This window comes from Petaurus breviceps, unplaced genomic scaffold (assembly GCF_028583685.1).
Source record: "Petaurus breviceps papuanus isolate PSGF00001 unplaced genomic scaffold, PetGlider_PUasm1.0 191, whole genome shotgun sequence".
Lineage (NCBI taxonomy): Eukaryota > Metazoa > Chordata > Mammalia > Diprotodontia > Petauridae > Petaurus > Petaurus breviceps.
The window spans coordinates 5,128,533-5,152,171 of NW_027185811.1; the positions used below are offsets into that span (position 1 = coordinate 5,128,533).

At 46.2% G+C, this 23,639-nt stretch overlaps 1 protein-coding gene across 4 annotated transcripts in view; it reads left to right on the plus strand.

The window, feature by feature from the left end:
- HDAC7 (histone deacetylase 7) overlaps window positions 1-23,639 on the plus strand; it is a 60,304-nt gene that overhangs the window by 8,701 nt on the left and 27,964 nt on the right. The window contains exons 1-3 of one of the 4 annotated variants that reach the window (XM_069092678.1): window positions 2,192-2,452; window positions 20,533-20,658; window positions 22,518-22,568. Coding sequence is in view for 1 of the 4 variants with exons in the window: in XM_069092676.1 (XP_068948777.1) it covers window positions 2,434-2,452; window positions 22,518-22,568 (70 nt within the window). In the remaining 3 variants the exon portion in view is untranslated. Of the gene's footprint in view, window positions 1-2,190; window positions 2,453-20,532; window positions 20,659-22,517; window positions 22,569-23,639 lie in introns of those variants that run through there. The other 3 variants (XM_069092677.1, XM_069092676.1, XM_069092679.1) reach the window with 3 other exon arrangements.

Consider the following 23,639-nt stretch of genomic DNA (forward strand, 5'->3'; position numbering starts at 1 on the left):
TCTCATTAAGACCCCTATTCTAGCTGATACATGACAGCAGTGACCATGAGGCTAGGGTAGGGGAAGAGCACCAGCCCCTCCCCCATCCCTCCACCAAGAGGTTCCTCATATGCTCATCAGGAGGAAGGGAAGTGAGGCCAACGGCAGAGTCATTCCCTTTTTAAAGGTCTTCTGAATCATTGGCTCTTCCTACTCAGTGGCCAATGAAGGGACTGCTTCTTTGCTTCAAAGGGGAAACCCTTCAGCAATGAGCCCTACATAGTTGGAAGCAGCCCTTGTCATTCCTGAAGCACCCAAGTGCTGAGCTAGCATACACAATCAGTCAGCATAAGGAAGGGCAGTTTTGCCTATACTCTGTTCAACCTACATTCCCAAATATCAGGTGAGGAAACTGAAGCTCTGAGAGATTGTGATTTGCTTATAGTCATAGAGCTAGTGTCCAGTGGGATTTGAAACCGGGTCTCATGACTCCAAGTCCATAGGTCTTTCACACAGTTTATTAACATTCTCCCTCTGGGCACTATTCATGTAGTCTAAATATGAATTAGTTGTTTTGGCCACCTCATCACACTGCTGACTCATACTGCACATACAGTCCACTAAAACCCCCAGGTCCTTGGGAGAGTAAGAGAGAGGATTCTGTTGCAGTCATCCAATGTGCAAAATGATTAGGTCTTAGCCCTAGGCTATGGCTATGGAAACAAGAGGAAGAATTGTGTGTGGGGGAGGAGGGTACCCTCTCTGCAGTGTGGAGGTTCCCAGTATTACGATCCTATCCTAAACCCAGACTTCTCTCTCTCAAGACTAATGAGGGTTTTGGCTACAATGTGGGCATCCCCAAAGAATTATAACCATAGCATAGACCTTTCTTTTGGGGCCTCAGTTTCCTTTCGAGTTGTGTGGACTTGTGGGGATGGTGTAGCTTCTTAATCCTGATAAGAGTTTCGGGGACACTCCCTGCTTTCAAGTTTAAGGCCCCCAACACACAGGAGGGGCCAATGTTGCTTCAGAGAGTGGCTGACACACCCTATCCCTGAAGTGGCTGCTTTTCTGGCTAAACCGTGGAACCAGCCAATGGCCAACAGAGGATAGCAGGGAGGTCCTTAGCTCCTGACCCCTGACCCCTGACTCTGACCTCCACTTCCAGTTTGGAGGGGGGCAGGGGTTTAGGAGTTTCTGTGAACAGGCTATCCCTGGCCTAGATTTATTAGGGGAGGGAGGACTAGAGGCAGCTGCATTCCGACTCACAGATGGGAACATTTCTGCAATCCGCTGTAATGCACTGGGAGACACTGGGCACATTGCTGAAGTTTGACTCATAGGGACAGGGAGGGTGGAGGGGAGGAACTGGAATTGGAGGGGGAGGAATGAGAAGAGAGGAAAGAGAGAGAAGGAGGGAAGGAAATCCCTTGGGAAATTCCTTTTTTATAAAAACAACCCAAAACTTTCAAAATAAAAATTGTTGTGACCCCCTTTTCTTTTCCTAGGATCAGGCGATTCCCTTCTGTTCCCCCCAGCAAAGTCGGGAAGATTGGAAGGAGGTGGGGGTGAGTAGGTTAGGCAGTGATTCAAATCAGATCTTGAAACTTTTCTCCTGCAAAGTTATGTGTGTAGCTGGAATTCCAAGCGTGGGACTCTTCCTGTAAATTACCGTGTGTCTGTGATGGGTGTATATGTCTGGATGTGTATATGTATCTATTTTTCTTTCTTTCTATGCAGGTGTATATCCATTTCTGCCTATTGAAGTATGGATGTGTATGTTACATATGTGAATATGAGTCTGGGCGTTTATGTATGCGTATGAGTCCCTCTTTTTAGGGATTGCTTTCTTTTTGTGTGTGTGTCACTGTGTTCCGGCGTGCATCCTTGCGGGTTTGGGCGTCTGCCTCTTAGTATATTTATGTCATCTGGGCCTCTGAATTTTGTGCTGTCTCCTTAGTCAGCTGTCTCTGGGTGTCATGCCTTCTCCGCTTTGTAAGGTTTCTGCTGTGTGTCTCTGCGCGGCGAATCTCTGTGCTGTGTATGTCTGTTTCGTGCCTCGGTGTGGCGCCTGTGTCTGGGTTGTGTGTGGACCCGCGCAACGCTGGGCTCTGTTGTGCTGGGCTGCGCTGGGCTTCTCGGGGCTGGGCTGGCTGTGTGCACCCTCCCCTCTCCTCCCCTCGCCTCTCCTCCCTTCTCTTCTCCTCCCCTCCCTTCCCCTCCCCCTTGGCCCGCTCTCAGACTCAGATAAAGCATTTCCTTCCATTGTCATCCTACCCGGACGGCCCCGCTGCCAGGGCCCTCCCCCTCCCGGCCCCCTCCCTTCCTCTCCCGGTCTCGCCGACTCTCTGCAGCTTCTGGTGCCTCGGGGGATGTAAGGCCGGCGCCCCCGACCCTCCGCGCCCGCCCTGATTTCCACCATGAGTCCCCCGCTCTGAGGGCCCCGGCCCCTTGATGCACAGACCCGGTGCTGGTGAGTACATCGCCCGCCCCGGCCCGGCCCCGGCCCCAGGTCTCCGCCTCCTCCTCCCTGCCCTGCGTTGGCACGGTCCCGGCCCCCCACCGCACCCCGAGCCCACGGGCTCCCCAGTGCAGCTAGGCGCAAAGCTGGCGCTGCGCTTTCTTCCCTCCCCTCCACAGTTGGGGCCCCTTGGATCCTCCGGGCCCCACGGGGGGTCTAGCTCCAGGTTGTGGCCGGTTCCAGGGCCCTGGGGCTCCCACCTTGGCCCGCCCCGGGGATAGCAACAGACCGGAGGAGGGAAGCCCTCGGGCTGCTTTCCCTGCGCCTTGTTGCCCCGAGCCCCATATCCCCACTCCTGAGCCTGGAGAGGGAGTGCCAGGCCCGTCCAGGGAGCTGTGTAGGGGGGCCGGACGATGCACCCGTGTTGGCCATTTGTCTTGTGGTGCCTTCCTGAGTAAGACATCGCCTTCCCCCAGGCAGTTGGCCCAGGGACCAGGACACACACCCCCTGCAGTGTGGGGTGCAGCCATAGACTTTTAGAGGGACCTTTTAGAGGGCATCTAGTTGAACCCTCCTTATTTTACAGAGGAGGAAAGTGAAAGCCAGAGAAATTAGGGCATGAGCTTTCTTGAGACCCTTCCCCTTCCCTAAGCCCTCCTGCCACCACCTTATTCATTAGTGTTTAGAGACCTATGTTTGAAAGTGAGAAGTGGAGGCACCCCCTGATAGGTTCCGGGGCAAAGCAGGTGGAGAATAACAAATTGTATTTGGTGGATGGGGGAGTGGGGAGGGGGGTGTTGACTAGAGTCTCAGTGCTGGGGCCATACACAGACAGCTGCATTTCCTTCCAGAACACAGTGTTTTCAGACCGGGAAAGCTTCTGCTAAGAGAAAGGGAGAGTTTCATCAGGCCTAACTCAGCTGAGCTCCTCATTTTTTTTTTCTTGAGTCTCATTCAGCATATGATTCTCTGCACAACCATTCCTCAACAAAATTCATGTCCTCTGCCCTTCTCTGTTGTCCATCCTTCTTGTCTCAGTGGGGCCTCTCCTTTTCCCTTTTACAGTCCCCCTATCCTATGTCTGCCTGAGACTTTTTGATGCTGTGCCTTTTCTTTTAATTTATGTGATAGGAGTGAGGCACTGGGGTCTTCTGGGAAATCAACTTCCTTAGGGAGTCATCTTTAAGCCCTAAATCTGCACCTTGTAAAAACCTAGGAGCCTTCTTAGGATTCCCACAAGTTGGGGAGCCAAAGGTCAAGAGGTCTCTCTTCTTGCAATCTCCAACAAGGCTCCCCATAGCCTGAGCTCCATTATTGTCCAGGATTCCTTTGAGGGATTCCCATTCCTCACATTTACTTAGTACCGTATCTCCTCAACCCTGAAGCTATAATCTCCTTGACCCTGTCTTGGAATTCTCTTTCCCATGCCCTCCACCTTATCTCCTTGTCTTGTCTACCATTATATTATGTAAAATAATTTGCCACCACCCCCTTGGCAGCCTCTTCAGTGACTGGGGGCCCTGGAACATTGTCCACTTATGACCAAGGAAGGTACAGAGCGTAACTGGACGTCACCCAGTGAGGCCACAGTAGGAATTCAGGGATTCTGAGCTAACAGGGATTCTCTCCCTGCCCTTTAGCCCCAGATAGGAGCTGTCACTGTCAGAGCTGTCTTATGGTGCTGTACCCAGGACCAGCCTCCTCACTATGGCATTTTACTGACTCTGTGTCTAAGATTCTCTGTGAATGTGAACAAACACATCATTGGACTGTGTGCTTGTATCTTCAGGGTTGAACCTGTGTCATATTTTTGTTAGTAAGCATTTATTAAACACCTACTATGTGTCAGGCATTGCACTAAGTCTAAGAATACAAAGAAAGGCAAAAGATAATCCCTGACCTTTAGGAGGTGTGTGTGTGTGTGTGTGTGCGCGCGCGCTGAGCTGTGGAGCTCCAATAACTGGGGAGGGTCAGGGAGGGGAAATGGTACCATGCCTTCTATACAGTAGGCACTTGCAAAATTTGGTGTTGTTTACAGCAGCCAAGTCTTGAATGGGGATGCCCAGGATGGTCAGGAAGCCTTTTTTCCAATTCTGCCATCTTAACTCTCCTAAGTGACTATCCCTTAACCTTGAGTCTTAATTTCCTCATCAATGAAACAGGGAGAAAAACTTGGCCTTATTGTCTGGCACAGATGAGGCTAGAATTCAGCATGCTAATCTCAACTCCAGTGTACAGTTTGGCGCCATTATGGGCATTTTCTAACTGTATTTTGTTCTGGACTTGGACCTTCAGGGGAGGCCAGGACTGAGGGATCCCACTGCCAGCCCAGGAAGTGGGAAGCTCGTGCTAGGAGAGCAGGAGCTGGGAGGAGTAAGGATCTTCTTGGTGCAGCACAGTGAAGGCCCAGGAGCATTCCTAGAGACATTCCTGGGAAGAGGCATGTGCACTCTTAATCTAGAAGAATGGAAATGAAGCTAGCCCAGGGTCAACTTACCTCCTCACAATAACAGAATCATAGAATTTTTGAGCTAGAAAAGGCACTTTAGAGATCTTCTAGTAGTTAAACCTCCTCACTTGACAGATGAGGAAATTGAGACCTAAGGAAATGAAGGGACTTGTTTGTCTAGATACCATTAGTCAGATGGTAACAGAGCCAGGCCAGGGACCCATCTTCTACACCACACTGCATAGGGCCTTCTCATCCCTAACCCAGTATTTCTGTGTCCATGTCCCTTTCTCTAAGGCCCAGAACCTGAACAGCCTGCCCTATACCCTTTCAGCTTACCCTCTCCACAACCTTAGCTTGGCTTCAGTCATATTCTAGACTGGGGGTTGGGGAGGGGACCCTGTAGTGTCATAGTCCCGGAGCAGGAGATCAAGTTAGGCCTTTTGGGGGAGATTTGCCCAGTCTTCAAGGCCCCTGTGATTGCGTGTGTGTGTTGAATCTGTTCACTAGATGGGGCACTTACTCTGGGACAGGAAGTTTAGATTTCCTGTGAGGGGGGATAAAGGGTGGGGGGCTTGATATTGGGGACATTGCTACTGTTATGTGGATCTAGAGAGGTATAGGGGGTGGGGATGTTGGCTTGGTACTGTGCCCATCCTCCATCCCCCCCAGGAAGCAGGTAGAGGGAAGGCATCAGTGGGAGGGCCAGGCTGATGCTAGAGGGAGGAGGGGAGCCCAAGGCAGTGGGGCTGGAAGGGCCAGCACAGCAGGAAGCTGGGTCAGCAGGTGACCTAGCTGGGTATTGTGCTTCCTTGTAATATTTTCCCTTGTTTCTGTGGTAACTTTCCCAAAGGGATGCAGGGAAATGCCCCCAGACTGCTCATTCCTTAAAGTAACAAGTATTGAAGCAAAAAAAACTTTACATCCCATCCCTCAGGTCACATTGGGAACTCTAAAAAAAAGAGGTTGGAGTGTGTGCACAGAAGTTTAGGATAGAGGAAGGTTGGAGTTTGGTGGGAATGGGAAGCAGTGGTTCGGTAGGCACTGCTGTCCTCAAGCTTCTCTGTTTCCTTGGATTGCAGGGGTAAAACTGAGGGGAAATAGATAGTATAAAATGGGGGCTTAGATCACTAAGGAATGGGGACAACTCTTCCCAGCAAAGAGGTAGATAAGTGGGAATACAGGCAGCCAGAGTCCCTACTTCCTCCATCTTTTTCTGCCTCTTCTTGCCTCCTCCCCATCTTAATTGCTAATCTGAGATCAGAATAATTTTGACAAAAGCACAGAATGTACCACCAGGGTCTCCAGCTCTAAGCCCAATTTCATTGCTAAGTTCCTCTGTCAACTAACTCCAAATTGCAATGATGTAGGAGATGGGCAGTAGGAGATGGGCAGGTATGTTCCTCTAACTACAGCAGTTGGTATTGATGGAGCAACAGTAGAATGAAATGACTCAGGTCTTGGACCAGTACCAAGTGGCAGAATAAATTCAGACCAGTGTATGTATCTGTGTATGTGTATGCAAGCAATATGTTATTTGCACCAATATGTTCATATAAACATGCATAGATGCAAGTATATGATGGTTGTGCTGAGGGGGAGGGCTGAGTTGGGTACATGTGGAGCGAACACGTCCTTGTGTGTTTATCATGTTAGATGAATGAGTATTGCACACATACAAATAGTATCTGTTGGGGTATATAGTGAGATCTCTGAGGGATTTGTACACATGTGTAATGTATGAGCGGGTAGGTGTGTGCCTATTGTAGAATGTATACTTAAGTAGAAGAGTATGTTATCATAGACTCAAGATTTTAAAGCTGGAAAGGTCCTTAGATATCACAAGCCTGTCTTTCCATAGATGAGAAAACCTAGATCTAAAGAAGTTAAGTGATTTGCCCAGACTTATGCAAGTAGTTAGTGGCAGGCTGAGAAGAGAATAATACTACCTTTAATTAGTAAGAGGATTGACAGGATGTGGGGTTAGGTGGGAGGGAATAAACATTTAAAAAACACCTACTATGTGCTAAGTGCCCTGCAGCTGTTATCTCACTTGATCCTCTCAAAAACCTTGGGATGTAGATGCTGCTATTATCCCCATTTTATAGTTGAAGAAACAAGGCGAAGAGGCTGAGTGACTTGTCCCTTGCTGTACAGCTAGTAAGTGTTTAAAGCCAGATTTAAAGTCAGGTCTTCTTGACTCCAAGACCAGCTCTCTATCCACCATATGGTTTACAAGGCACTTTATATGTGAGGAAGTTCGTGTAAATACTGTAAGTGCTCCATTTTACAGACGAAGAAAATGATTAAATGACTCGCCAAAGGCCACTCAGCCAGTTAACAGCAATGCCCAATTTAGAATGGAAGTCTCCAGATCCCCTTTACGGTACAGACCCCAGCATCCGTTGGTGCTTGAGCAGGGATCTGTGTGTGTGCGGATACACTCATCAGAGTGACGATGCTGACACTGGGCTCTCTGGATAATGCTCCAGAGCTGTCCTCATCTCATTTTCTTTCCTCTGGCATTGCTTCCTCCTTCAGATCCAGGTTGCTTTTTAATTCACCCCTCCCCAGGAGAAACCTAGAGCTGTTGGTCAACAGATCAGATGCTTGGTGGGCAGGAACCATATGGAAACTCATAGCTCAAACTGTTTTCCCTCATTCAGAGCTACTGTTCCTAATGTTTTCTGTCTTTCTCTTCAGGGTATATTTAAGCATCTACCTTCCCACCTCCTTCCCAGCCCTTTTTACACTCTGGCCACATCTGGCTAATGGGCTGAGCTAGCATGGGGCACACATGGAGTAGTGGTGCTCCTTATTATGTCCTGAGAAGTCGATGGAGAGTATGAGGGGCCATGTCCCAGGATAGAGAATGAGCTGTCCTCTCAAAGACCTTATGAGCCAGGGTATAGGGTAAGACTGAGGGACTGATTGAGTTCAAGTTAAGGAGGAAATTTGGGGAACCAGCCTTGGGACTGAGGAGAAAGGGGGTACAGGTCAGATGAAATGAACAGAGAGACCAGATAAGGCTTGGCTCCCGTGGTATATAATTGGGTTTTGTCTGTCCTTCATGAGCCTCCCTTCCCAGGTCCTTTGAACTGGCTGAATGGTGGTGTGGGGGTGGCATTACTTTGAGGAGCCTCCACTCTATTCTTAGCTGATCTAGCCTTGCCTCTTGACTACCTCCTTCTCTTCCTTCCTCTCAAGCCACATAGAGCCCCAGTGTGCCATGTCCCTTTCTCTTGGGCCCAGCCTGGCTATTTCTGCTTCCTCCGCAGTGTTTCTGGGATACTATAAGGTCTTTACCCTCACCTAGCATCTTGTACAGGAAATATTGGTTTAAAAGGGAAATAGCCCTTTTAAGGTAATAAAAGGTTCAAGACCAGGGAGAGGCACCATGACCACTGAGACGAGAGAATTTCAGAGCCAGAAAGAGGGAATAGGGCCTGAGATCTAGGACAGGGCCAGAGATGGACTTCGGAACAAGAGTGAGGGTTAAGTCAGGAAGAAGAAACATAGTCTGAAAGATAGGACAGGGCCAAAGACAAAGCAGACTAGACAATGGATTCCAGGCCAGAAAGAAGAGAGGGCAGACAGCAGCCAGAGTCAGATCACGGTTCTAGGCTGTTCCAGTTCCTCTTTGCTTCTTTGAGAATGGCTGAGCTCTTAAGGTTCTTAAGGTGTATGAGGCTGCTGTGGTCTGATTAAGGCTACTGGGGCCTCATACCCATCTCCTTGCAGGCTGGTTACCTTGTTCCATAATTGTCTTTAGGATCAGACTGCAACTAGCTCTCTGTTGCCAACTCTAAATCCTCTTGTCCACTCTCTGTCCTCTGACTTCCCTGTCCCTTGACTTGGAGAAGCAACCCCAGCCATTTCCACATCAGATTGGCTAGAAGAATGTGTTCTCAACCCCCACAGAGTATAAGTGCCTGCTTATCTCCTATGGCTCTGATCTTCGAGGGCTTTACTTTCCCAGTGAGATCAGCCCTTTGCTCCTTGGCAGATTATAGGGCAGGGGGCTAGGGTGATAACGAAGGGCCTAGATAAACTCTGGGCTTCCCTGGCTAGCCCTGACTTCCCATATTCTTCCATTTCCTCTTGCTCTACTCCCCAGGGGATCAACAGTGATAGACTATCAGAAAGATTAAATATCCAGAGACCTGTCTTTAGGAGCCTATAGCTTGGTGCAGTTGAGGTATACTATTCCCCATTCTTAGCTGTCAGGTAACCCAGTCCTCTGTAGCCTTTCTTTGTTTCTTCCTGAAGCTTCAAAAAGCTGGACTCACCCCTACAGTAAACATTTTGGTGTGCCAAGATCCCAAAAAACTCCTAAGATGCCAGGGGTTTGTGGGGTAGGCTGGGGGTTACAGTTTTGGAAAGAGTCTGGGGTGGGGGATTTTGGGAGTGCTGTTACAGTGCTCTTGTTTTGCTAAGAGTCTCCAGTCCCTTAAGCCTAGGCCCCACAAGCCCTAGCATCAGCTACCTAGGGTATTCGGAAATGTCTTCTCAGAATGACGGGGCTAGTAGCACTGGGGGTGGGGAAAGAGCCCCGGACAAGGGGGAGCCTGAGAGTTAAAAATAGAACGACTTGGGTTTCAGTTAGCAAACGTGAGGCTGGCAGCATGGAGGTGGGGGTGGAGATTAAGTGCTGTTTGCCCCAGCCCTGTGTTTCCCCTGAGACCTGGGAGTGAGTCACTGTGGAGATACTGACAAGTAGCCTTGCTACCCCTATCCCCCACAACCCCAGGGATGGATGCCTACGCCCCTCCTGGTCCTTGAAGGAAGGGAATTTACACTTCAGGAAACACTTGTTTGGATCTCAAAGTTGGTAGGACTCGTAAGGAAGGAGTGACTGAAGGAGGGTGTGGAATCTCCTTTTTAGGCCTTTGAGACTGTAAAGCAACTCAGGAAACTCATATGGTTTCCACCATTAACCCCTCACCTATGTTTATCTATCAATATTGTCTAGGAGAGAAGTTGCCCAACCTAGACTTGGAGGTAAATGTGGGATGACCTTGGGAGCTTTATTACTTTGCCAATCAAGAGATGAGCAGATTCCCAGGAGACAACCCAGAACAGGTTACCCTTGGAAGGGAACAGTTAGACTGAAGGTGTTGTAGACTAGGATTTGGGGATGCTGAGGTGGGACAGGGCTGTTGGAGACAAGGGACTCACAATTTCACTCAGCTTTTCTACATAGGGAGAACTAGGCCAAGTTCCCCAGGCCAGGCTTCTCCACCCATGAGGGACTTGGGAAAGCAGGTACGTCAGCAAGCCAGAAGTTTTGTTGTGGATCCAAAATTTTCTCTCACCCCAATCCTCCAGCCTTTCCTAATGAAGCAGGTCTTCCAAGTCAGCCAGGGGTCAACCACCTGGATCTGGGAAGCAGGTTGGCTGCTGTCTCATTCTGGGGAAGGTCCAGGAATGGAATAGCCTCTGCTGGCCCCAACTTGGAGCCCTATCTCTGTAAGCACTTAGGGAACTCTTTCCTTGGCAGCCCTGAAGAGAGACCCTTCCAGCTCAAACATACTATAAACATGGGACAGAGGAGAAATGAGAAGGCCCCTGATGTCAGTCTTGAGTATTTCCAGCAAAGAGGCCCTGAGAGTAGCATAAAATATTTCTCAGTACAAGAACTATAGAGTCAGAAGACATTCCTTAGGTGTCTACTGTATGTCTAGCACTCTGCTGAGCTCATAGTTATGTAAGAGTAGATCTAGGGAATACAGTCCTCAGAAGCCTACAAACCAGGTAATTCTAATTAATTAGAGAGCTCTGAGACTATGACAGGAGGGAAAGGAAAACACTGCCAGTAGCAGAGGCCCTGAGTAGCAAGAAGGACTACCATTACACACCAAGAAGATGTTTTAAAAGTTTGTGAGATACTGGAACAAAAATGAGAGAATGACCAACCAGAGAGCAGTTAATCTGTTCTTTTTTTTCTTTTCTGAGTGGAGGGAGAGAACAGCCTGTGGCAATGGCACCTGTCATCCTAGGAACACTGGTTGGCCATCATCCACTCTAGAGGAAGAGAAGATAGTTAGTAACCCTCCAGTGTACCTCAGCAGTGTTCTCCTCTATGGTTCAGGAAACATAAGAGATAATATGGAGGATATTGCTGGTCTCTTAGGACAATATGCAGAGGAGTAAAAAATAATCAGGCTATGGTTTAAGATGGAGTACTTTGGCATCTACTAGAAACAGAGCCATAATAATTCATACCAACATTATATTAATAGGGCTTTAATGTGAGTGCCAGCATTCATTGTTTTGGGGGTTTTTTTACTACTCATAGATTCATGAATATTTGTGATACCACTGGCATAGGGCCTGGGAACCATGTCCCCAGAGAGTTTGTTTGGCCTCAGACATAACCCACTGCTTTCAGGTCTCAGGATGAAGCAAGATTCCTACAGTGACAAATGTCTCTTCCCTCCAGCATGAGGTTGGGGTAAGGGGTGCAGTCAGCATAGGCAGGATGGGAGGCATGTTTGTTGAACTATGTTTCTAGCCCAGGGCACCCTGCTGATGGTCACAGACTCAGAGCTGGGTGGAACCTTAGAGGTCAGCTCCCTTAACATGACAGATAAGGAACGAAGGTCCAGAGAGGTAGAGTCGCTTGTCCAAGTTTGAACAGGGACCTAGCTCCCAAATCCAGCACTCTTTGCACTGCATGGATACCTTTGCCAACTAGCCAGCATCCCCGGCCTAAGGCATACTTCAGGTACATCTGTCTTATGACTTGAGACAGGGAGTGGGAGGCGTCTTCCCCAAGGAGATCCAGAAACATGTTGGTTCTTAGACACAAATCTGGGAGGCAAGAAGATTTTGTTCTAGGCAGTTTCAGTGTCAGACTAGTGTGGGGGAGGCAGTAGACTGTGGATGCTGGGCTAAGAATTAGAACTGGAAAAACTAAGGTTAGGCTAAAAGGGTCAAGCCACCTTACACTTTGAGCAGGCATCATCAAGGCATGGAGATGGAGAATCTGGGTCCAGATGCAGGTGGTCAGAATGCAGATAGACAGACCCATACCAAGAAGATCTAAGTAACAGAGTCCAGAGCAAAGCAGGTAATTCAAAACTAAGTCAAAAATTCAGGAACCAGGAGATCTGCAGGAACTGAAAAACCAAGGCAAAGCAAGTAATACAGTAAAATAAATATAGTAGTAAAGTAATATAGTAAAGTAAAATATAAAGCAAAAATAAAGTATCAAGAGTTTCAATAATATGCTACGGCTCTATACTATAATGTATAGGACATCCTTGGCCTGGTAAGTTTCCGTACTATCTGTAAGATCAATAACTAGGTCCTAGTTTTATTCCCTTTTATTAAGGGGGTTTGTTCTGTGAAGTTTGGATTCAGTCAGAGGGCTATACTTGAGGACCTCGTGTGGGCTCGAGGCCACAGGTTCCCCACCCTTGAACTAGGAGATAATATGGTATAGTGGAAGGAACAATGAATTTAAAGGGACCAACCTGTTCGACCATTAATCCCCCCTCTACTTCCCAAGTGCAGTCTCCAAAACAATTTAGAAAAACAGCTTCAAGGAGTTGACTGTGACCAATAATGCATGCCAGCTCACAATCTCACAAGGAAGGTAAAAAAAAATAAAACAAGGAATGACTTAGGCTCATTGTAATAACAGAAAACTTCTCAACAATTAGAACTATCCCAAAATAGAATGGGCTGTGTTGTTAGTTAGTGGGTTCCCCTCATCCAACTCTCTTCTAAACAAAGGCTTCTAAACAAAGGCTAGATGATCGCTGGTCTGGAGTGTTGTAGAAAGGATTCTTATTCACGTATGAGTTCAAAATTTCCAACTCTGTGATTGTGTGACCCTAAGCAAGTCACACCTCCTTGATTCCTTGTATCTACAACAAGGTCCCATAAACTCCAGATAGTTTGACTAGATGATCCCTAAGGATCCTCTCCACTTCAAATCCTAGAACTCACTCCCCAGGTTGGTTGATTTGAGGCCTGCTAGTGGAGCTGAGTGGATATATCCTTGATTTACAAAAGGAATAAAAAGATAGAATAGCTTAAAACATATTTTTTAAAAAATAAGTTTTATTTTATTTTGTTTGTTTTTTATATCAGTCCTATCACCCCCACCCAATGAGCCCTCTCTTGCAGCAAAGAAAAACCATTAATCAAAGCCAGCCTTACATAGTGATATCATATGCAACAGCCTGCACCAATAGTCCCCCAACCTAGCTGTTGAAAGGAGGGAGGCACATTTCTTCATCTCTTTTCCAAGGCTGACCGTTAACTACAGTTTCTCAATGATTAGTTTAATATTTTTTGTTCTTTTCAATTAATTATATTATTGTTACAACTCTATATTTTTTCCTTTTTTTGTTCTGTTTACTTCACTGTCATTTCAATCCAAATATTCCCATGTTTCTGTGCACACTAATGACCCATTACACTCTTATACCACAGTTATTCAGCACTTTCCCGATTGATGAGGTTGAAGATGTATCCAGTGTTTTGCTTTGTGGTTTGGTTTTGTTTTTTTCCTTACCACAAAAAAGGTGTTGCCGTGAATATTCTGGTATACTTGAGACCTTTCTGTCTTTGACCTCCTTGCTCAAAGTGGTATGATCTCGGGGTCAAAGAGCATAAAGTGCAAAGACTGACTTTTTTTTTTAATATTTCCAAATTATTTTCCACAATGGTTTAGACCAATTTGCAGTGCTATTAGCAGTGTATCAGCGTGTTTTGTCTTCCAACAGCCCCTCCAACATTATCTATTTCTATCTTTTGTCATCTTTGCCAGTTTGCTGAGTGTGAAGGAAAACCTCAGAGTTGTTTTAATTTGCATTTCTCTTATTATTAGTGATTTGGAACAGCCTTCACATGTTTGTTGATAGTTTGCAAATCTTCTTTGAAAATGGCTTGTTCGTTTCCTTTTGACCAGGGACAGCTTTTGACACTCACGCACGCAAAACTTGATTAAAATAGTAAACATGTTAGGTAGACATCACAGCAAACTTCCCAGCTCACGGCTGTAATATGTCAGAAGGGGGAGATTGCAAACTGCCCCTGGAGATCTTTAAGAATGGGAAGGACCCCAGTGCTGGCTAGCTTATGGGACAGAACTATTTTGTGAAACTTCTGTCAGTATAAGAACTCTCTAGATATCTTGGAGAAGAGAAATCTTAGGAATACTTGCCAGATGGCTATGAGCTCCAGAGTCCTCATGGAAAAAGTCCAGATTAAGACCTGTCTCATTGTGAACACCCATATGAAGTAACATTGTGTTTCTTGTCCTCTATTCTAGCCCCCATTTCATCTTCCAGTTTACTGGGGGAAATCTATGGCTCAAGGACTGTAGGAAATGGGGACATTAAAATCTGGCCTCAGGCTCTTACTAGCTGTGACTCCCGTTAAGTCACTTAGCCCATGTTTGTCTCAGTTTCTTCATCTGTAAAATGGAGATAATAACAGGACCTCTGAAAGACCTTGTTTTTCATGTTTGGGACTGACCACATCGCTGGCTTGCCTTCATCTCCTTGATGTCCCTGACCTTAGCCTTTACAGCATCCTGATGTTCCCTAGGGCTCAATGACTCGGGTTTGGCAGCTTCACTATCCCTGGCATATGCCGACTGGGCAGTTTCCCAGCATTTGTTGCCAATAGGATTGATCCGTTCCTGATCCCTCCCCCCCCACACACACACACACTATTCACGACCTGCTAGTGGCCCTCCTCCTAAAACACACAGTATTTAACTACTTTGTATTTATTCACTCTATATTCTGCATATTTTTCTATATGTACTTATCTCTCCTGTTAGAATGTAAGTTTTTTTGAGGGTAGGTATAATTTCTTTATATCTGAACCCCCCAAGCACCTCATACGTGGGCTTGCTTAGTAGGTGCTTAATAAATGCTTGTTGACTGATAAATACTTGCTTAATTGATGCCAGGGGGCAAGGAGCCAAGGAGGCCTTTTCTCCCACCCCCTTGGAGCTCTCTCTCCCACTGTCATGGTTACAGCCACTTCCTGTTTGACTCACCCTAAGCGGGAGCAAGAAGAAGGGGCCGGGCAGGCTCCCAGACAACACTGCTGGCCTCGTGGGGCTGTTTACAACAGCAGCATGTGGGATTCCCAGAAAGAGGCTCCAAACCGGACATCCTGAGGTAGCAAAATACCCAGGTGTCACAGGCTAAAAATAACTATCTTGCGGCTGCCTCAAAGGTGGCTGGCTCACAGGGGGTTAGGGTACAATAACCCACTGTGGGAGAAAGCTGCTACTGCCCTACCTGCCTGCCACAGTTTCCCAGACTGCTGTGTTTCCAGCTCCCTTGGCTCAGCCTGACTGTCCTCTGGGGCAGGAATGTGCTCCCACTCTTCTGCCATGGACGTAGTCATCACTGTCCCTTTCCACTCCTAACTGACAGGAGTTTTACTCCTGCTGACAAGGTAAAGGTGTCCCTGTGCTGTGGGATGCCAGCCCACTTGCCCCCTATTTTGCTCCACTGTCAGAGGAGCTGACTCTCCTTGATGACTAATGCAACTACCCTCATACTAAGTATGAAAGAATCAGAAGGCATAGATAGACCAGTGGAATGAGGTGGGCAGCATCATTGCCTTGCCCCTGCCCCCACCCCTAAGCTGCTAACTTGAGGTTCCATCAGGGACCTGGGGGTTGGTACAGCAGAACCAGGGTAGACATGGGGAATATCTCTGACAGCCCCCTCCCACTCCCACCAAAAGTGGTACTGCTCCTATCCCTATATTTCCCACTGCTTCACCATCCCATGACCCTACCAGAGCCCTTAAGGCTGGCTTGCTTGTTCAGCAGAAAATTAGCGCCTTCACTCTTATTTATTATCACCAGTCCATCCTGTTTATGTCTTTTTTGTGCATTTGCACGTTGTCACCTCCTTTAGACTGAGCTTCTTGAGAGCAGGGACTGTCCTTTCTCTTTCTTTGTATCCTCAGTGCTTAGAACAGTGCCTGGTATATGTAGGTGCTTAATAAATGTTTATTAATTGACTGAGCATCAATTGTTCTGAATTGTTCAAAATATATTCCCATATTTTGTCCTGTTTTTAGTTATTTTTCAATCATGTCCAACTTGTCATGACCCCATTTGGGGTTTTCTTAGGGCTCATGGGAATGGTTTGCGATTTCCTTTTCTAGCTCACAGATGAGGAAACTGAGGCAAACAGGGTTAAGTGATTTGCCCAAGGTCACACAGCTAGCAAGTGTCTGAAGCCAGGTTTGAACTCAGGGAGGGGAATCTTCCTGACTTCAGGACCAGTGCTCTTATCTGTTGCACCTCTTAGCTAATTTGAGGCAGATATGCTTCAATCAATCTTATAAATTAAGCCTAAATTTATTAAGTGCCTACATATGAGACACTATACTGAGAATAAAAAACATGAAAAAATATTTTTATGGGCAAGAATGTCTTGTTTGCCTTTGTATCACTTGACTATTCTGAGCTTTATTTGGCTCCTTTATAAAATGAAGCAGTTAGACTAGATTCGTTCTCTTTTAGCACTAAATTCTAAGATACTATTCCCCATCTTCACTCTGTTCTCAACCTTCATCCCTGTCCACATCAGTTGGCTTGTGGAAAAAGGAAATGATGGCTGAAGGACCAACCAATCAACCAAAAAGCATTTATGTAAGGACTCACGAGGTGCTAAGGATTTAGATATACAAGTGAGCCAGTCCCTCCCTGAAGGACCTTGCATTCTGCTAGGGGAATAGAACATGTTCGCAAAGAAACACTGGATATATACAAAATAAACACATAGTGAGGGAACTAAACTGGGAAAATATGGGAAGGAATTTCTTTAAGAAGGTGATACTTTAACTGAAACTTGGAGGGAGAGAGGAGTTGCCTGAGGCACAGATAAGGAAAGGAGAGCATTCTAGATGGAGGAGACCACCTTGCCAAGGCCCAGGAGCAGGAAATAGAATTCACAAGGAAAGCAAGTAGTTCAGTTTGACTGGAATGTAGCATGTGTAAGGAAAAATGAGTAATTAGTTCAGGAGATAGATGATGAGGATCCACACTAGGGGGATTGTGATGTGCACAGAGAGAAGCTGTAGAAGGATCAGGAGTGAAAGGAGGGCACAGAATATGGAGGATAGAGAAGTGGGAAAAGTGCTAGGGAGAAGAATGGATCAGGCAGGGATGGGGTGGGGATGGGAGAGAGTTGAACAAGAATAAAATAGAGGCAGCGAAGAGAAAATAAAGTAAGGGGGATGAAGTAGGCAGAACACACAGAGTCAGAATGAGAGATGGAAAGAAATAGAGCCAGGTGGAGTGGTAGCAGATAGGTTCAGGTGGTAAAGGAAGCTGGGAAATGGCCATTTATGGCAAGCAGGTTTTATGTGATAAGAGGTTTCCCTAGCAGCTCCTGGCCCTTTGAGTTGAGAAGATTACACAGCAAGAAGTGAAAGTCCTAGGCCTAAATATTAACAAACCTTCCCCATGAAAGACAAAGCCTTCTAGGGGTTATTATGTGTTTCTTCACCCAACTCCCTTCCCACCATTTACCCTGTTACAGGAAGAATAGCCCCTTTCTTAGCACAGACTATCCCTTAATTTCCTGTATTACCCTCACACAGGCCTGAGAGGCAGGATTTCTAAATCCATCTCGAAACCAGCTCATGCCTGAGATTTCTTGCTTTCCTTCTCGCTCTGGCAGGGAAATATTACTGAGTAAACATGGTACAATAGAAAAGAATATTGGATTAGAAATCAGAAGGTGTGGGTTCAAATCCCACCTGTCATCATCTGTGTGACCTTGGGCAGGTCACTGAATTTCTCTGGGCCTCAGTTTATTCATTCATAAAATGAAGGGTTGGACTAGATGGCTCCTAAGGGCCCTTCCAGCTCTAAATTCTTGTTCTCACCTCTTAGAACTCCCCCTCCAATCAAAAAGTGGAAACAAGCTCCAGGAGGGATGGAAGGGGAGTAGAGCCAGAACTCTTGCCTCTTAGGTCTGTTTTCTCTCCCCTCACTTGGGGCAGTGATCACCTTTGTGATCCGGGTCCACCAGCCCCTCCTTCCTGGTTGGCTGATTCAGGGGTTCGGGGTCTAGGAAAGGAGCTGAGCTTTTAGTGTTATGTACCATGGAGCGCAGTTAGTGACATGTCTGTTATGGAACACAGCCCATAAGAGAACCAGTTGACCAGATAGAGTCCAGAAGCAAAGGCAAGTTCTTGAAACTCACTGGATAAATGTTACTGTCAGTATAGTGTTTTTTCTCTAACATCTTCCTCACTTTTAAACTAAGTGAGTAAGGCTAAGGCCAGAAGCTTGGACCACCAATCAGAAGCTGGAGAAGAGGATAATGACAAGGGTTGAGGGGGCTGGGGTTGGGAGACATATTGCTGCTGGGGCTGTTTGGGGCACTACTATAATGTATGGTTGAATCTATCAGAGCAAGATGAGACATGAGTTCCTGAGGCTGTCTGGTTCAGTAACTATGTAGCCAAGTACCCCAATTGTGGGGTAAGTATGGTATTTCAATGGGTACAATCTCAGCAAGACCTAGACACCTTTAGATTCCAGGTCTCCAAGGAGGGAAAGTAAGGTTCATCTTTGGGACCCTATAAGAGGAGAGAAGAGAGAAAGGGAGCTAAAAGGAAAGATCTTTTGAGACGGAGAGTCTTCTGCCACAGACTGCTATGATTAGTTGGGTTGGCTATACTTTACTCCTTACTCTGCCCCATCCCACCTTCAGCCTACTGCCTTCATTTTTCTCATCCCCTGTGTATTCCCATTTACTCCCTTCTTTGATCATTGTTTCAGTTCTTAAAAGCAGGTAACATTTCTTTGGAGATGATAAGAAGGCAAGGTATCCCAAATTCAACACCAGACTTAGAAGCAAGTGTTTACATTCTGGTTCTGTCTGGTACTTCAAAACCTTAAATGAGTTGTTTTTCCATTCCAGGCCTTTGTTTCCCCTTTGTATGACAAAAGGAAAAAGGTGTCTGCCAGGGCTCCCTTTCTGTCCCAGTATGGCTTCAGACTTCCTAGCTGAGCACAGCATTCGACGGTGCCAAATGATTTCACCAGGAATTACTTTCAGAAAAGCAGCTCTAGTTGCCAGCACATAGGGTTTTTTTTGAGAGTTGTTTATAACCTAGGTTGTCAGAAAACATCCTTTTCAAGCCCAGTAACAAACACTTCAGAGTTCAGGGCCATTGATTCTTTTCCTCCCTGGAGGGAAAGCATGGTACCTGATGTGTGGAGTTACCAGGCCTAAGCAGGAGCTCAGAGAAATCTGGCTGAGTTCCAGGGCATCAAAGCTGGTGATATTCACTGACCTGGTGTGGTTGGGCTGGGACAAAGTAGAGGAATAGCTGAGGGAGAGTGACTGGTTATTGAGCATGCTCCACACAGTCAGAGTTAAGGAGACCTTTCCTTATGGATAGCTGTTTATTTGATTTGGCTTGTCTTTCAAGAATCTTGGAAGGCCAAGGGCATTCACCTCATCTTCTCTGGGGAGGCGATAGGGTAGAGCTTGTTTGGAAAAATGGAGGTGTTGGTAGATTCCAGAGTGGGAGAAGCATTCTCACATGGGGAAGGGCTCACATTGTCAGAGAAAATGCCAACTTCTAAAGATCTATGCTGATCTGAGGGCAGGTAGCCAGGAAGGAGTGTGTGTTATCAGTTGAACAAATAACTATTGGGTATCTGCTATTAGTAGCCTTCTGGCCCTATACTGTTTGAGAAAAGCTTAAAATGTAGAGAGACAAAAGGAGTAGATTAGAAAGAACACAACACCAGTGGTTAAAATGCCCAGACTCATAGTACGTGATTCTAAGGGAAATCATCAAGATTATTGGAAGTCAAGGAAGTCAGAAAGGAAGTGATCAATTTGTACTGAAGTGGTCAAAGAAGACTATAAAGAGGTTTCTGGCTTTGAAGGATGGACAGGCAAGGAGGAGTGCAGATCCAGCAGTATGAGTTAAAGCACCAAGTCAGGAATGCTTTTGGTATGTTTGGGAGGCTGAACAAGTGGGGGAAATGAGAGAGTGGACAGTAAAGGGTAGGTATGTTTCTATACCCTCTTATGTCCTGAGCTCCCACCCCCTAAGTAATATGATGCCCTCAGGGAGTTCTCTGACCTCAGTATTTGGAAGTGGCTGCTGCTAAGAAGGAAACCAGAACAAAGCAGCACTAGCCAGTTGGCTTTCTTAAAAACATCCCACCTGCCTCTTTAGGTGGTACTAGGATGGTTTGAGTGTGTTCGCCTAGGGCACTATTCCCTCTCCTTCCTGAGTTCCTTTATCCTCTCTCACATCTCTCAACCTTTCTCCAGGTTTGAGCTGAGCAGTTTTACTTTGGGGAAGGCAAGAGATTATTCAACATCCACACATTCTGGTTAAAGAATTTTGGACCTGGTACCTCTCCAAGCAGCCTCTGTGCCTCTGCCTGACAACCTTTCCCTTGACTTCAGCCTCAGGGCTAAGTTTAAGATCACAGTTAGAAGTGGGGCCTGGGATAGGTTGTTCTTATCATTCTGCGTATCCCTGCCTGCCCTTTTCCTTAAGCTTGTTCACTAGCTTTGGCTCCTTCCCCTCCACCACCTCTCCCAAGTACACAGAGCTTTGCCTCTGCCTCATTCTTCCCTACGTCATCCTTTTTGTGTCCTTTCTCCAGGAGAGGTCTCAGATGCCAAGTCTGAATGACTTCTGGGTGGTGCTCCAACTCGAGGGCCCTGCAGACTCCAGGCATGAAGATGAAGTGGTTGGATGCCAGGAAGGGACTAACTTTGTAGCAAGGCAGGTGTGGAGGGGGATGGGATGGCCTCCTTGGAGGGAATGGGAAGGTCAGTGAGAGGTGGCTCTAGTCTAAGGGTCCTTTCCCTAGTATCTTAAGTTATCTTCTGCCCTGCCACTTAAACCTCACATCCCTTCTCCTAGTTCTCATGCCTTCTCCGACTTATCTCCAGCTTGCCTAAGGCTTATTTCTCCAGCCTCCACTACTGACTGGCATTTTCATTTTAACCTTTCCTTCCAGACCTAGCATGCTGGGCTTAAAGTCTAAGGTCCAAACCTGGCTTTGTCACTAACTTGCTGTGTGACCTTGGGCAAGTCACCTAACATTTCTGAACCTCAGTTTCCTCATCTGTAAAATGAGGATAATAATAATTCTAATATCTACCCAAAGTATAAACCTTGTGAGGACTGAGAGGTAAATACTTTATTTTACTGATTAAATGTCATATAAGTATAAAGTATTATTATTAATTTGAGAGGTAAAATAGTGGTAGAGAGTCAGCCTTAGAGTTGAGAAGACATGAGTTCAAGTTCCATCTCTTATACCTACTGAGAGTGTGACCCTGGGTAAGTCTCTCTGGAAATTCTCCAAGACTCAAGTAGCTGAAAAACTGTCTGCATTGGTAGGTGTTTCCTATGCTAATGAAATTGCAGGTTTGGGTGAATACTAGATCTCTGGATCTCTAGATAAAGCATTTATTAAGCACTTAGCATGTGTCCTGCTGGGTCCCTCCCAGCACCTCACCATTCAAGCTACAGGAGGAGGCCTATTTTTGCTGCCCACCCTGGTAAGCAATTAGTGTCTCAGGGAAGGGATACTCTAAGGATTTAGAGATTGGAGGGAGGGGACTGTAAGAAAGGGGACAGTTGTCTATTCACGAAACATCTTCAGACTAGACAGATACAGGATGGAAAGCAGAATGGGCTAACAGAAAGAGCACTGGATTTGTAGTCAGAGGTTTGAATATCATTTCTGCTACTTCCCACCTGCATAATGCTGGGCAAGTCATTCCAGTTCCCAGCTCTCTGTCCTTGTCCATAAAAAGAGGGGATTGGATTAGAACAGGGTTTTGTATGTCATGGAGCTCTTCGGCAGCCTCATGAAACCTATGGAGGACAGATGAATGAATGAATGAATGAATGAAGCAATCACCAAGTGATTACTGTGTGCAGGCGCTGTTGTTCTTAGTGCTGGGGGCACAAACAGAAAAGTAAGACGGTTTCTGCTCTCAGGAAGACTCGCCTTCTGATAGGGAAGGTTTCAGCTGCTAGCCAGATGGAAAAGCCCTGGTCCTTAGGATGCAATGACAAAAAAGGTAGTAATGCTACTTCTTTAATGCCATTTCTACTGATAAAACCATATCAATTTCTGGCGTTAAATCATATGACAATGCCAAGGACTTAGGTGCCAGAATAATATTTCTAAATGTATAGTATAAAATATATAGGATTACAAAGGGAACCAATTATACTAAAATGGGGTTATCAAAATATTTTTTAATAAGTTCATGAGCCTCAGGAAAAGAACCCCTGGCCTAGATCATCTCTATGATATTTTTCCAGGTCTAGATTTTGTGATCTTATGTCCATGAAACTCATTTGGATGTGTAGGAGAGAGGGCTGAGAAACATGCTCCCAGCCAACATCTGTATTTGAGGAAAGGAAGGGACATAGTAACTCCTCTTTGGCTGAGACCCCAGGTTTGTGGGAGCTCAGACTGATGTGAGGTTGAAGTAAATAGAAAGCCCCAGAGATCCCCCAGTATTGGTCCTTTCTTTTTCTTCTTTCTGCCCTAACATAGCCCAATCCCTCCTTAATTTTATTTTCCTCTCTGCAGCTTCCTCACTCATCTTTCTCTCTTTGCAGATGGGACCCAGGTGAGCCCTGGCCCCCAGTATTCCAGCCCCACTGGCACAGGTAAGAGCTTAACCTCAAGGTTGGGGAATTGGAGGAGTGCTATAGGCAGGACACAAGAAGAATAGGAAACTAAGGGACAAGAAAAGGAGGGGAGACAAGCCTTTAGGTAGAATGGAATGGAGTTGTGAGAATGGGATTCTAGGCTTCAAGTGACTAGGGAGAAAAGTGGGTTTTATTTCATAGGGAAGAATTGAAGAGTGGGGCTTTTCAGTCTACTTCTCATAGGCTATTCCAGATCTCATCCCTGATTAGAGGGAGCTCAAAATAGAGCGAAAAGACAGAGGTTCTTCTTATGTCTATTGAATCTAGTAAGGGGACAGGGTGGAGAGCTGAGGAGAAGGATACTGTCTATGCTCTGTTGTTTAGGCTTTGGTAGGTGGAACATGTGTTTAGTCCATGTGTAGAAGGTTATGTACAATTTGTCCATTTCTTGCCATTCCCGACCTCCTGCTCTACAACTTCCTTGAAGCCCCAGGGTTCCATTTTTTTTTTTTTTTACTGGTAGGCCACCCTGGGAGGGATCAGAACCAAATATTATTATGTTTTTTTATATGTATGTATATATGTAGCATTTTCACATACATAATCTCATTTGACTTTCACAATAACCCTGTGAAGAAAGAAGGGTATTATTATCCCCATTTTATATATAAAGAAATTGAAACTCAGAAAGGTTACTTGCCCAAGATCACCCAGCATCCAGTAGCAGAACTAGAACTCTGACTCAGGCCTTCCAGCTTCAAGTCCAGCGATCTTCCCAATATAGCTTTGTCTCATGCCCCCATCTCCCCCACACCCGCACCTCTCCCAGCCATCTGAAATCCTGACCTGTGCCCCATCCATCACTTTCCCAATCCTTCCCACTTTCAAATCCATCCTTTGTTAGGCAGGTTAGGCCATGAAGGTACAGGGTTCATCTGCTGAAAAAACTGAGTGAGTATGAGATCTGTAGATGGGGATAGAGAAGGGCTGAAATGTGCTGGAGTGGCAGGGACAGAAAAGCAAAAGAAGGTACCTATCAGCCTAACTCCTACTACAAAATATAACAAGGAAAGCCTCTCTTCTAGTACA